This window comes from Cucurbita pepo, chromosome 8, assembly GCF_057944985.1.
Source record: "Cucurbita pepo subsp. pepo isolate OVF chromosome 8, ASM5794498v1, whole genome shotgun sequence".
NCBI lineage: Eukaryota > Viridiplantae > Streptophyta > Magnoliopsida > Cucurbitales > Cucurbitaceae > Cucurbita > Cucurbita pepo.
Window position 1 is genome coordinate 1,589,431 of NC_141805.1, and position 15,211 is coordinate 1,604,641.

Genomic DNA, 15,211 nt, shown 5'->3' on the forward strand with positions numbered 1-15,211 from the left:
GGACCCCTCAAATGCATAGCTCGAACTATGTAACAGCTCAAGCTCACTACTAGCAAATATTGTCCGCTTTGGTCTGTTACGTATCGTCGTCAGCCTTACAGTTTTAAAACGCGTTTACTTATGAGGAAATGCTAGCACACCACCTGATGTATAACTCTAATACCATTTGTAACAGCCCAAGCCTACCACTAGCAGATATTGTCCGTTCTCGCTCGTTACGTATCACCATCAACCTCACAGTTTTAGAACGCGTTTTCTAGGGAGAGGTTTCCACACCCTTATAAGAAATGTTTCGTTCCCCTCTCCAACCAATGTGGGATCGAAACAATGATGCAAGTCACGCATCAGTACGACATAATAGAATAACTAGTCTCTCCATATCACCGCAACAGTACATGATATCATCCACTTCAAACATGGTTCCACCCGATGATTTCACTTAAAAATTTTGTTCTAACCATGGTTTCTTTTAACGGGTTTCTCTATGTTTAATCGATGTGAAACTATACGAGCGTTTCGAGTAGGACGTGCAAATAGTGGATGGATGGATGGAGGTGGGTGGGTGGCATTGGTGGAGTGATGTGGTAGTGTTATGGCCAACATGTTTATAAGCACAACAAAAAGGAAAAAAAAAAAATCATCCCTTTGTGGGGTGATGATTTGATTCACCCACCTCTTGTTTGGGAAAGCTATGATAACCTCAAAGCCCTACAAGACTCCTCAAAAACCAACCTCTTGTCTCTCTATCTATCCACATTCTTCAATTAATATGCATTTTTCATGGTTGGGTGACCTGTAAAGTTCATCACTTGGTCTTTGCTCCAAGTGATTTTGCTCATCATTCAACATCATGCCTTAGAATCTTAATTATAAGCATGCTCCCATTGCAAATTATGGGTGCTGTTCTTCTCCAACAGTCTCAATTTTCTTCATTTATCATTCCCTTTTTATTTTCGTAGTGTATTTAATAGAAATCCCGTGTAGTTCTTCGTGATTCTTCAAAATTTTAAATTGGGTATCTGAGATTCGAGCCGTATAAACAAAATTTAGTAATATAATCTATGTTAGATGATAAAGATCACGTTTTTATAATGATTCACGAACCAATATTAGTAGAAGGATGTAGCGAAAGCATAATAGCATTTTGCTTCCTTATGGTTCAAACTTTGTAACTCTTTTTCTAATGTTTCCAAAATTAGAATGGGTTTAAGCAAAGTGCTTTTAGTATATTAAAACTACTTTCTAAAATTTGAATGATGAAGCATAGACAAATGTAAATTGGTTTGAAGGCTTTGTTACTTGTTCTCCACTTAGAACACGTTCACTAGTAGATATTGTCTGTTTTGACCCGTTATATATAAAAAACGCATCAATTAGAGAGAGTTTCCATACCCTTATAAGGAATACTTTGTTTTCTTCTCCAACAAATGTGGGATCTCACAAATGTTGGTCTACCACTTGGTGTCTAGCTCTGATACCACTGTAACAGTCCAAGCCTACCATTGGCAGTTATTGTCTGCTTTTGCTTGTTACATATCGTCGTTAGCCTCACAGTTTTAAAATGGGTATGTTTGGGAGAGGTTTTCACACCTTTATCAGGAATGCTTCGTTCCCCTTTCCAACCGATGTGGGATCTCACAAATTGACTCGATCTAGTCACTCAATTTATGTTAGAATTTCATTATCGAAGGGCCTAATAAGTTTGAATTTGTATAAAACGATAAGTAATTAATGTTTACTTTATATTCTAAACCTAACCTAGACCAAGCAAATACCACTCTGTTTATAGTAACCATGGCATGGAAAAGTCAAAGGATAAGGGTTAATGAGTACTTCAATTAACAAATTGTTGTATTAAATTTGAACACTTTGATTAACTCTAGTGACTAATTTTCCTTGTTTCCTTATTTGATTTGCTTACCAATGTACTTCCACTAGTTATGTTCTTCGTTTTTGGGGAACAATATGACTTTTCTTTTGGACAAGGTTATTTTAGTCACTTGTTAATTGGAATTATGAAACAAAGAACAAATTTTTTAGAGAAAAAAACCCATTTTTACACCTTAAATTCATAAGATTTTGATGTTAATTCAAACTATAATTATATAAAATTTGATATTATTGAAATTCGTTTGTTATTGAGCATACGTAGTCCAAGCCAATGACGACCTAAATTTTACTTGATCGACTTACTAGAACGTGAACGTAAATATTAGTTGTGACACTCAACACCCTACGACTTCTTGACAGTGACAATGGTTATGGGTGGCGTGCAGAGGCTCTACATGAACAATATGGTGCTGCCATGGACTTGTAAGTTGGCGATGGTGTAATTATTCACTGAGATGTTGTAAGTTGTAACTTGTCTGTCAAGCCCATTTTAAATTGTAACGCTTCCTTGATCAATGGTATTAGAGGCCACTAGCCGGCCCTTGAAACGGACACTAGAATCATCATGATGAAACATGGTGTAAGACACTCATATTGGGTGTTCGGGGCACAAGAAACCGCGTACTTGCTCTTGAAGGACATATTGTCCACTTTGGCCTTGTTATGTATTGTTGTCGGTCTCAGTTTTAAAGCGTATTTGTTAAGAGAAAGTTCACACACTGGAATGTTTCATTCTCCTCTTCAACTGATGTGAGATCTCACAATCCACTCTTTTTTGGGTCCCAACGTCCTCACTGACACACCGCTCGGTGACTGACTCTAATATCATTTGCAACAGCTTAAGCTTACAACTAGCAGATATTGTCTATTTTGGTCCATTACGTATCACCGTCAGCATCACAGTTTTAAAACACGTCTGTTATGGAGAGGTTTTCCACACCCTTATAAGGATGTTTTGTTCTCCTCTCCAACCGATGTGGGATCTCACAATCTACTCCCCTTAGGGTCCCAGCGTCCTCATTGACACACCGCTCGGTGTCTGACTCTAATATCATTTGCAACAGCTCAAGCCTACAACTAGCAGATATTGTCTGCTTTGGCCCATTACGTATTGCTATCAGCCTCACAGTTTTAAAACGCGTCTGTTATGGAGAGGTTTTCCACACCCTTATAAGGAATGTTTCGTTCTCCTCTCCAACCAACGTGGAATCTCAAAATCCACTCCCCTTAAAGGTCGAAGGTCATTGCTAGCACACTGCTCGATATCTGACTCTAATACTATTTATAATAGCTCAAGCTCACCGCTAACATGAAATGGGTTGAAGGAATGGGGTGAGAGTGAGGTGATGATGGGGCTTAGGCCAAGATTAAGAGGATGGACTGAAACAATGGGCTTCAGAGAAGACAGCTTCATGAGCCATGGGCTTGACCCTCCAAATCACTCACTTTTGGGGGACAGCTTCCATGTTGATGTGTCCATATTCCTTCAAACAAAAACCAAACACTCCAACACTACAACTACTAAACTCCAAACAAAACCTCTGCAACTCAAACTCTAATGCCTTGTCCTCATCCAAACCCTAATTTTGCGGACCCCATTTATATTTCTACTAAAAAAAACACACAAATTCACTGCCACCATTAGATTCCAAGCAAAAAACGGCACTGGTTTTTGGCGATGTCATATCTTTTGGATCAATAGAACACAAGACATGTAGTATACGACATAAATCTTATAATATCTCACTCCCCAAAACTACATGTGTTCTCCTTCTCACCATTCCCTCTCTCAATATCTCTGCCCTCTCTTCAATTCCCAATACTAAAATCTCTATCTCCGATCATTTTTGTAACAATTTAAGCACGCTGCTAGCAAATATTGTCCTCTTTAGACTTTCTTTTTTAAGCTTGCTCAAAGTTTTTAGAAGGCCGGAGAGGGTTTAACCCTATCTAATCCCACTAGTAGATATGGTCCACTTTGGTCTGTTACGTATAGCCATCAACTCCATTTTCGTACATTTATAATGAATGTTTCATTCCCCTCCCAACCAATGTGGGATCTCACAATTTTAAATTTTTTTTTTGTTGAATGAAAGTCCCACGTGGGCTAATTTAGGGAATGAAAGAATATTATCTCTATTGCTATGAGGACTTTTGAGAAGCCTAAAGAAAAGACTAATAGGACTATTCGGAGGGGCTGGAGTGGGTAAAACAAGGTACTCATTATGGAATTGATCAACAACATTGTCAAAGCTCATGGAGGTGTATCCATATTTGGAGGAGTGCGAAGGAAATGATCTTTACATGGAAAGGAAAGAATCCGGAGTAATTAATGAAGAAAATATTGCAGAATCAAAAGTAACTCTAATCTACGGTCAAATGAATGAACCACCGGGAGCTCGTATGAGAGTTGATGGACAATATGATACTATTATGGAGATTCGTGATTCCTAACACTTTTGACTTTCGTAATCAACTTCCAAAGGAAAAACTCTAACACATATTCCGAATCCTAGTAGTCCTACCCACGCGGTGCCAATGGGTGAATGAACAAGTATTATTCATTTAAGGTTTCAGCTTTCAACCATCTTGACATTTGATTTCACCGGCTCGACCACGCTACCCATTTCCCATGCATGGTTTTTTTTTTTTTTTTTTTTTTTTCCAAAACCCCAAAAACGTAGACTTTGTGAAAGAACCACAAATTTCAATGAAAAAAAGGGACAATTTGCACACCATTTCACATCCCACTTAGCACGTTGTCGTCTTGTCCTCAAACTCAAAGCTTTTTTTTTTTTTTTTTTTTTTTTTTCTTTTGTTCTTGATCCTCCCAAAATCATCACCAACTCGGACTGAGTCAACAAATCAAACCCATATCAACTCGTCAATTATTTTTAATACTAACGAGTTAGATTTGAGAAACATGGTCAACTTTACTTGAATTCATGTTACAAAAATTCGTATGTTGTTACTTCTTGTCTCTATGTAACGAGTAGAGAAAGAACTGATTTTTTTGGTTTTTTTTTTTTTTTTTTTTTTTTTTTTTTTTTTTTTTTTGTATTGGATCAGAATCGTTGAGACAATGACACGTGTTTACGTCTGAGATTTGGAGTGACGATGGAGATCAATCCGCCAAGTGGTGGCCTCATCTTTGACCTGTAGATCATCTCATCGTACGGTCTTCTGTATAATTTCAACACTGGTCGGAATGCTTCCCTGTTTTTCTCTGTTCTGCTGACGTGGCACTCTCTCCTGAAGAACACCGCCGGCGATTGCAGGAACGACGGTCTTGGTGTCCGTGGGTGGTTGACCTTTTTCCCTCCTCCGCTGGCCATGGCGGCGCTCTTCGGCGGCATCGGCGTCGACGGGAACAAGCTTTTTCTCGTCAGCCTCGAGCTGTAATTCCCATCGTTGATTCCGCCACGTGGCGTTCTAGCAGCTGGTGATGCGAACGACAGTGAACGGGCGTTGAGTGGAGAGATCAGTGCGGGACCCAATGGTGAAGGACTGGTGGGACCCACTTTGGAAGCTGACGTGTCGGTTAAACTGAGGTACCAAGGTTTGAGTGAGTCGAAATGGTGGGATACAGTGAAGGAGAAGCGTGAGGATGCAGATGAGCCAATCTTAGCCGTTGGTTCCATTAACGATTGATTAAATCGGAGGGACGAGGCTCGTGGATAGGCGGCGAAATCGTTAAACTCCAACGAATCTTCAAAGTCAAGAGACGAAATTACCATCGTAACCGTTGATAGCTCAACGAACGGTCGAACACCCTGCAGTTCCATCATTTAAACATACAGTTAAAAACACCAGATCCAATAACCCATCAACTCAAAATACTTTTCTTTAGAATATTTCTCCAATTTTACTAAAATTTAAATCCAATTTAAAACATTTTCTTTTAACACATACCATTAAAAAAAATAAAAATAAATAAAATAATAAATGTTGATCCGGACGAGACTCCCGCCCAAAACCTCAATTCTCATTAGGAAGTCGAATCAAAGTCCTACGATAGTCGGGACTACCCTAAATGGACAAAAATAAATAAATTTAAATTGATGAAAATAGAAATTTTAAAATGGAATATTTTATGATAAATTTAAAAAATAAATTGACTAATGAGGCAATACTGGCCCACAATAGGAAGGAAAAAGAAACTACATTTAAATAAAAAATAAATAATAAATAAAGTAGAAACAAAAAGCAAAAGACAAAACATTTTAAATAAAGTGTTCAAACGTAAACACATACACTGCAGTCAATATATATATATAATTTAAAATTTTTAAAAATAAAAATAATACCTTCCAGAGATATGTAAAGAGCGAAGGTGGGTCGATAACAAAAGCGGAATGAAGGCGGCGAGGATAAAAATCAGCCACGATTTTCAACATGGGCAGAAGTGAGTTGATAAAAGCCGAAGCCGACCTGTAAAAGCCTGCAAATTTCCCCACGCTTCCACACATTATAATCCCAATTTAACCTCCAACTAAACTAAATGGACAACCATTGGGACATTTCAATTCCCGACAATCTCCGCTGTGACACCGTTGGCTATTGACAACGGCACCGCCATGTCACACCGGACACCTTCTCAGACAACCTCACACCAATTTACTTTACTTTTAATATAAACGAGATTTTACTTACTTGCGTCGAAAAGTATGATCATTTGGTCGACGTTCTTTGACATGGTCCCAATCGCAACCTCTAGCGTGAATACTACCAGACGAGTGAACCTAATTACATTAATACAACAAAATAAAATTATTAATGGAATTCTCTTGTTTTGTTGTTTTTGGTGTTTGGGATTTTTTACTCACAGTTTCTGTGAATGGAATTTCTGATAATCCTGCTTTATCCGAAAAATCTGTCCATAATTAAAAAAATTAATGACATTTATACCAGGTGGAGATCTGTAATTTCTAATAATAAGTTTCAAATTGTAATCAAATATTGTGTAGAAGGGATTTTCGATACATACCAAGACGGGGCGAGATTCTTCGTCGTGGCCAGCCACATAAGCAACGCCATCAGCAAGCTCAGTGGAGAATTCATCGGCAATTAGATGATCTGAAAAAGATGAGATCAGAGTCTCACATTGACTAATTAAATTCTGATTCGGGTAGGGTAACAACTTTAAAAAAAGAAAGAGAAAATACCGATGCCGATGCTATCCCTCCAAGAAAGGCAAGCCCTCAAGCTCTTCGCAGCTTTCTTCACATTCTCACCTTTGGCCTTGAGAAACCGCTCAACACAAGCAGTATTACAGAACTTGTCCTAGAGAAGAAAAAAAAACACAAAAATTAACCTTAAAAAATACGAACAATGTTGTGTTATTTGTTGCTTTATTTTACGAACCTGTTTGAGTGAGAGTGGAGCTTGTTTACGAAGAAGCTGAAGAACAGCTTCAACTCTGTGATCATTCTTCCCCATTTGGATCTCCAAGAAAGAACACTTGTTCTTCTTCTTCTTCTTCTTGTTCCAAACTTCAGATTCAAGCAACTGTTTTTTAAAACCCGTTTAGAGAGAGAGAGAGAGATAGAGAGAGAAAGTGGGGGCTATGTTTGAAAAAATAAAGTGGAGGGTTTAATTTATAATGAAACATGGATGAATAACGCCGTTATAAAGCAAGGGTCTTTTCAAAAAGAGGGGAACAAAAACGGCAACCCTCATTTTTTTTTTTTTTTTCTTTCTTTGGGGTCAATGGGTTTTGTTTGGACTTTTGAATATATAATATAATAATAAATTATTAGGGTTAATGACGTGGAATTTGTTTAATTTCGGTCCTGTGACGGCGATTTGTAACGGAAAAATGGAGTCCGTGTCTATTTATCTATACAAAATTGTTTATCATGATTTTAATTATTAAGAGAATTTCTTTTATTATTACATAAATTATTTTACTACTTAAATAGAGCTTTAAAAAAATATATATTTAAAAATATTTTTTAATTATAGATTTTGTTGGTACTAAAATATCTATTTAAAAATTCAGTTTGTTTTTTTCTGCATTCACAAGGGTACGATAAGAATGCATAAATATATATTTTTTTCCTTCGTTTTAAGTACAAATATTAAATAAAAAAAAATTAAAATTACAAAATCATTTTAGTTAAATTATAAATTTAATCTTAAAAATTTGTGTTTTTTTTTTTTCCTACGTCCTTCTGTATAAAAGTCTTTATATTTTGAAATTTATGTAGATTTAATGTAAAAAATGTAAATTATATTCTTAAATCATTTTGAAAATTTAAAAGTAATTTTCAGATATTTTTATTAATTTAGCGAAAATTAAATTTGAAGTTAAAAAAGAAAATAAACAATAATAATAAATAATTGGATGGTAATGCAACGATGGTGAATGAGTGATGATGGGCCGGGTTGATTTTAAACCCGTGAACGGATATCGCGGGATGATAGAATTTGATTTTCGGGTACTTGATTGCCCTTCATTTTGTCTCTTCCTCACCCACTTGTGCTGCGCCGCATTCCACTGTATCTTTCCCCGTTTTCTCCTTTCAAAAAAAAAATAAAAAAAATTCTGTAATTTAAATTCCAACTTAATTGGTTTTATGTCAATTCACATTATTATTATTATTAAGTGGAAAGAAACGACGCCGTTCCGAAGTTATGGGTAATTTAAATGGAGAGGAACACATAAACCCACAAAGTCAAAGCCTTGATAATTGTCGTCCAATCTCGTATTAAACAAACCTGTCCCTAACTCCCTCATCCTTACGGCGACGACCGTATGTCCAACACTTGCCACCCCTCCATCATCTCCTCATCTTCTGCCACGTGTCCCTATTTTTATCTTCTTCCTTCCCCCATATACCATACTAATACAATAACAAAAAATGGTATATCGATATTATTGACATTTTTTCGATAAAAAAAAAAAAAAATTTAATGTTATAATATAATCTTCTATATTTAAAAAATATTTATTTAATTAGAATATAATATATATATATACACGAGGGAGAGGAGAAGTTGACGGTGAAGATAAAAATAGAGAATATAATTTCTATTTCTAACCTTATTTAACTAAATAATTATGTATTATTATAAAGTATTTTCTTATCAAAATTTAATGCAACTTATTGATGGTTGGAATTAATCAAAATATTCGTAATCAATTAATATTTGGAGAATATTCTTAAGATTCAATTAATATTTTTCTCTTTAGATTTGATTTGTAGTATATTTTATTTTATTTTCAAGAATTGATATCTTCTATTTATTTAAACGTTGTGAATATCAATGAAAATTGAACATTTGATTCCAATTCCATTTTTATTTGTATTATTTCGTTGAGTAATAATATCTTTAGATCTATTCACACTTTAAGCGGTAGATATTGCGACATTTCTAACTCGATTAATAAAATATATTTCGGTATTGTATTATTTTATAAAAACAATAAAAATTAGCATAAGAAAATTAATATATATATATATATTATGGGTTTTGGAAAGCTCAAACTTTTAAGGTGATAATTAAAATAGTGAGCAAAAGCTGTTGCGTAGTGAAAAATAGCGTTCCTTTTGTATTCTTGCAAATTTGGGGAGATCTAAGAGATTCTTCCCTCTTTTACTTTGACTTCAATTTATTATTATTATTTAGTATTTATTATTTTAATTTCTGCATCAATATCCAATACAATTATACTTGGTTTCTTGTTTTTTTCAACCAAGTAAAATTATTTTATTTTTCAAAATCTTCATAATAAAGTATTTTCGAATATATATAATGCGTGTGACAATCATTTCATATATTATATGGGGCATATGTGGAATCATGACTATAGGTTTAGAGAGAGAATACTAATATTATTATATATTTAGTCCTATGAAAATAAATATAATTTTTAAAAATTAAATGATTATCAAATGAGACGTTAAAAATCTATAAAACAATAAAAACTTATTAAATAACTTTTAAAATTAATAAATTAAATCGGCCTAAATCTAAAAATTTCGAAACTAAACTTATAAAATGATCGGGTGTAAATAAATTATTTTATTATTATTTTCTTTAGTCAACTTGGTAGATAGATTTCAAAATTTGAAACAAAACCCACTTTTTGCATCTCTATGATTGTTTGGGTCACCCACTACACAACAAATGTAGATATTAATATATATATATATATCATATAGTTTAGGACCATATAATAAATTAAAATTAATCTCACATATTACCTTCCTCTCTGAGTTTACTCTCCCTTGAAGTTGAAAAGGGTGGCAGCATTTTTGCATTATAATATAAGATATTTGGTTGCCAATTTGGTTGATTAGTAGGGCCAATATAATGGCCACATCAAGAACCCTAATTAAATTAAAGCCATCATATGGGTTATAAAGATCGACAAAATATCATCATTCCATCAATAGTAACATTACCCTAATTAAAGTAAAGTTTAATTAACCCAAATTTGTTGCATGTTTTTGGATATATTGATCATCTCGAGATGCTCTCTATTGGATCGGGATTATATTTATTAAACTATCATGTACAGATCCAAATGTTTGAGTTAATGGATAACGTTCATTCAGTAAGTTTTGTATTCGGGATTTAACATTTTGAAATCACATTTTCATTTTCTCAAATCAAAACCCGATCCATTTTGAAATAAACAATCATTATCCAAACCCTAATTGAGAGATATTTATCGATCGTGAAGCTTTTTCCCTTTTTTTCCTCGGACCCAATCGGTAAAAAGGCAATGGAAAAGAAAGAGAGGTTTAAAAAAAAGGTGACAGAAGAGGTAATGAAGAGGTTTGATTAAGGTTGTAAAGATATAGGAGGAAACAGACATGTTGTGTTCTGTTAGCCGTTGCAGAAAGGAAAATGCAAAAGGAGTTGAAATGATTGAAATGGCGTCGTTTTTGCTGGCTTGTTGACCACAGCTAAGCTTCTGAAGCTGTTCTTCAATGGTGGAAATTGAGAGGGACATATGGCAGCTGTGTGTGTGGCCCACCATTCAACACCAAATTCTGTTCAATCCTTTTTCCCGTGAGATCCCACGTTGGTTGGAAATGAAACTTGATGTCATTCTTTATAAACGTGTGGAAACCTTTCTTTAATAGACGCGTTGTAAAATCGTAAGGTTGATAAGGATATGTAACGGTCTAAAATGAACAATATCTACTGGCGGTGGAACTTTTTTCCTATTTTTTTAATTTTTTATTCATTTGTTCCTTCTATCTTAAAAGGGTATTTTTTTTATGATGAAAGTATACTGTCACTGGTACGAGGCCTTTTGGGTAAGCCCAAAGCAAAGCCATAAGAGCTTATGCTCAAAGTGGACAGTATCATACCATTGTGGAGAGAGTCGTGTTCGTCTAATATAATGGATGCTCAAAGTGGACAATATCATACCATTGTGGTGGAGAGAGTCGTGTTCGTCTAACATAATGGATAGAAACAAGAGTTTTTTAATTTAACGATAGAAACAAGAGTTTTTTAATTTAACGATAGTAAAGTGGGGATTTGACCCTCTAAGTTTGTAACTATTTGGTCGAGAGTATTTATGTTAACGAGTTAAATCTGATTGACCGAATATGAACGATTAGGTGGGAGATTTTGGTGGGTATGAACCCTAAACTCCAAAACCCATAAAGGGTGGTTAGTGGTGGTGAGGGGCAGTGGCAGTGTCCTTGGCCCTCTCACCCATTAAGGCACCCTACCCCAAACCCTCTTCTTCTCGTTGTTTTGTTTTCAAATGCCTTGTTTCTTTCCCTTCCTCGAATCATTCTTAATTCACTGCCATGCATTCAATTCAAACCCTTCTCTTTCAAATTCTTCTTCTTTTTTAATCATTTTCTGTGGATGTTGAGCAGATTTTGGGGAGATTTTATTCATGGTTGTTTGAACTTTCTAGCTTTCGAGTTTTGAATCTTCTTCTTTTTCTTTTGTTACGTCTCGACTCGATCTTGATGTACGATCATCCGCATGTTTCGTCTTTGCCTACATGTTTCTTACAAAAGGTCACCCAACAAACAAAGTTAACTTTGAAGTTAGGATCTTCTTTACTCAGCTGTCATAACTACCCACCTAACCCTCTTATTATTCAGGTGTCTTATGTGTCACAATTTTTTAGATTTTGTCCGTTTTGTCACGTTACGTATCACTATTAGTCTCACACTATTCGCCTCTCCAACTGTTCTTCCTGTCACACCGCCCGATGTCTGGCTTTGATACCATTTGTAACAGTTCAAGTCCACCGCTAATAGATAATGTCCGCTTTCGTTCGTTACGTATAGGTGTCAGCTTCACAATTTTTAAAACGTGTTTGTTAGCGAAAAGTTTTTACACTCTTATAAGAAATGTTTGGTTCTCCTCTCCAACCGTTGTGAGATCTCACACCGATACGATTTCATTATTATTTATTTAGGTTTTCAAAATTTATTCTACAAATGGTTGTAGGTTAGAAAATCCCCTCCTTTTTCTTGTAAGATATTAAAATTCTCTCTCGTATACAATAATTTTAATTTCAAATTTAAAATATATTGGAAATAAATATCATATCCATATTTGGACAGAACTTTACGGCCTCCAACTTGGGCCTTAATTCATTATCCACGGGCCCAACCAAACGGGCTTCACCACGACTCTAGTTGTAGTGGGCTTAAATTGGGCCTAGGCCCATATTCATGTTCCAGTTTAGTCTGGATTTTAAAAACAGCCCATAAAAGACTAAATTGTACAAGGCTTGTATTGGGCTGAAGGCAGGAAGCCCACATGATCACGGCCCACATCTAAAGCTTGTTTCTAGAGAATGGGCTGCATGGTAGTGGGCTCGTATAGTTATCGTGGGCTTATATTGGGCCCAACCTACCAAACGAGCTTCTCTATGACTAGTTGTCGTGGGCTTATATTGGGCCAAGGCCCACATTCATGTTCCAGTTTAGCCTGGATTTTAAAAGCAGCCCAGAAAAGGACTAAATTGGACTGGGCTTGTATTGGGCTGAAGGCAGGAAGTCCACATCATCACGGCCCTCATCTAAAGCTAGTTTCGAGAAAATGGGCTGCAAGGTAGTGTTTCAAAATTTGTTTTATTAAATATTAAATTATTTAATAATTATTTAACTACACTCGATAAAATATTGAATAAAAATAAAAAGGGATCAAATATATGTTTCTCATAATAAAATATTAAAATTAATTTGAAATATTAATTTTTGTGGCATCATATCAATTTTTTAAAATTAATTAATTTTTAAAAATGAAGAAACTAAAATGCAATGAATATTATTTGGCCATTTTGTAAAAATATAATTCTTTTAATTAAGAAAAAGAAATAATTTAATTGAGATGGTGAACAAGAAATTGAAATTGTGGTTAAGAGATTGTGACAGTTTTTCTTATTTTGAATAAATGAATTGAATTTTGGTGTTTTTAAATTCAATCAAAACCTTCCATTTCATTTTACTTCCAATGAGAGTATCAATCATAACCACACCCCACAAAAACTCTCTCTCTCCTTAAGAGAGAGACCTTACTCTTGTTGATAATGCAGACATCTTCCATAAACATTTCTAGAGAGAATACTTTTTCGACAATTTCTCAAACAAAAATTTATAATTGATACATCAAGGGTTGAGTTAAGAACGTCCTGAAATAGTTCAGTTGAGAGGACGTTTCCAGATCATGAAAAGCGGCACGACTAGTATATGAATCATCATGCCCAAGGAAAGCAAATTTTGATTGGTGTGGATATTGGATGAATGAGGGAAAAGGGTGCACAAAAAACAAGCAAAGGGAGGGAGAAAAGGCAAAAAAAAAAAAAGGGAGTTAGGGAAAAGAAGGTTGAGTTGAAGCACACTTCTAAGGCACCCAATTGGGGGAGCAAAGGCCATGTGGACGTGTGGGCTTCAATCCCTTATTGGGGACTTCACTTCAAGACAAACTTTTACACACATTTCTTGTTGTCTTCAACCACAAGAGATATCCAAAATGGGAAAGCCCACATAAACAATGATCAAACTCTCAAACCTCTAAAAAAGTTGCCTTTTTTAGGGAATTTGATGCAAATTTGAGAAGAAAAGGGATTTGATGGAAGTGTGTAAAGCACAGCAGATTGGTGGTGAAGGTGAAGAGAAAGGGTTCTTGTACTACAAGGAAAAAAAGTGCTTGAAAAAGACATTTTACCAATACCCATATCAGAAATGCATGATGTTCTTGAATAAATGAAGGTAAAAAGAATGCCTCAAAATCCCTCTTCTCTAAGCTAAGCTAAAATAAAATGCACACAATCACTCCTTTCCTCTTTCTTTCTATTCCCTGAGGCATTTTCCCAAATGGGGTGGCTCCAATCCCTCTTCTCTCCATTGAAGAAGCTCTGGTTTCGCCTCCATTCTTCCCCCGAAAAACGTAAGTTCCTTCCCTTTCGAACTCGCTTTCGTTCATGTTTTTCGGCTGCAATGCCACCATTTCCAGCTTTGAAGTTCTAAGTTTTTTCATTTTCTGGGGTTGTTTTTCAATGCAGGAAGAGGGATATATATTCTGTATGAAGATGTAAAATCCTGTCCCTGTGAAGATGTGCATGTGCTTTGGTCAATCTTAGTGGAATCACACACTCCATACAACAAAACAATGAAACTTTCAGCCTCCTAAGAACACTTTCCCCACCAATGTACATAAAATATTTAAAAAAACCTCAAAAATAAAAGTTTTCCTTCATCAATTTTCATCTTTATTGTTCTAAATTTTTGTGTAGCTGCTTACAGTTGCATTGTCTATTTCAGCAGTTAAGGTGGCAGTTGAATTCTAAATATTATATGTTTAAGGTTTGATTCTGATAATGACATGAGACAACTATTGAATAGATGGGATAACCTAAAGATGTTCTTGCCTTAGATTGCCTGAAATAATACCAATGCCATGAATTGAATACTTGTTTGATTATATTTACTCTTTTCTTCATAAATTCTGTAGAATATTGAGACTTATAAGTTTGATATATAATAATAATGATGATGAAAGTATAGAAAGAGCCATAAAAAGGATGAATCTAGTGGTTTGAAATCTTCATCTTACAATAAAGTGGCATTTGCTTCATTATATGGTAAGGTTGCTCACTCATCCCAATCTTGCAAATGAAAGATATTCCCAACAACAAGCTTAAGAACTTTAGTTGCATCAATTTGTAGTTTGGAATGAACTTGTTGAACATGACTCGATTATATGAATCTAACCGATCAGCCCAAGATCTCTCGAAATGTCTCATTATCATACTACGATAATAAATGAGTATCGTAAAACTTCAAAGATCTGATATTTCACATCGTTTCTACCATCCTCCATGGAT

General features: G+C 35.1%; 2 protein-coding genes across 2 annotated transcripts; one reads left to right on the forward strand and one right to left on the reverse strand.

The window, feature by feature from the left end:
* Positions 1-4,747: 4,747 nt before the first annotated feature.
* On the reverse strand, positions 4,748-7,450 carry LOC111800725 (uncharacterized). The gene is made up of 7 exons (XM_023684543.2): positions 7,255-7,450; positions 7,056-7,173; positions 6,878-6,966; positions 6,717-6,763; positions 6,544-6,632; positions 6,198-6,331; positions 4,748-5,663 (listed from the first exon to the last, which is right to left on the reverse strand). The coding sequence occupies exons 1-7, from the start codon at positions 7,327-7,329 to the stop codon at positions 4,956-4,958; spliced, it is 1,260 nt and encodes a 419-aa protein (XP_023540311.2). The 5' UTR covers positions 7,330-7,450; the 3' UTR covers positions 4,748-4,955.
* A 6,520-nt stretch (positions 7,451-13,970) lies between these two features.
* LOC111800946 (uncharacterized) lies at positions 13,971-14,587 on the forward strand. The gene is made up of 2 exons (XM_087126506.1): positions 13,971-14,274; positions 14,390-14,587. Exons 1-2 carry the CDS (start codon positions 14,202-14,204, stop codon positions 14,515-14,517), a joined length of 201 nt encoding a protein of 66 aa, XP_086982632.1. The 5' UTR covers positions 13,971-14,201; the 3' UTR covers positions 14,518-14,587.
* The last annotated feature ends 624 nt before the right edge of the window (positions 14,588-15,211 follow it).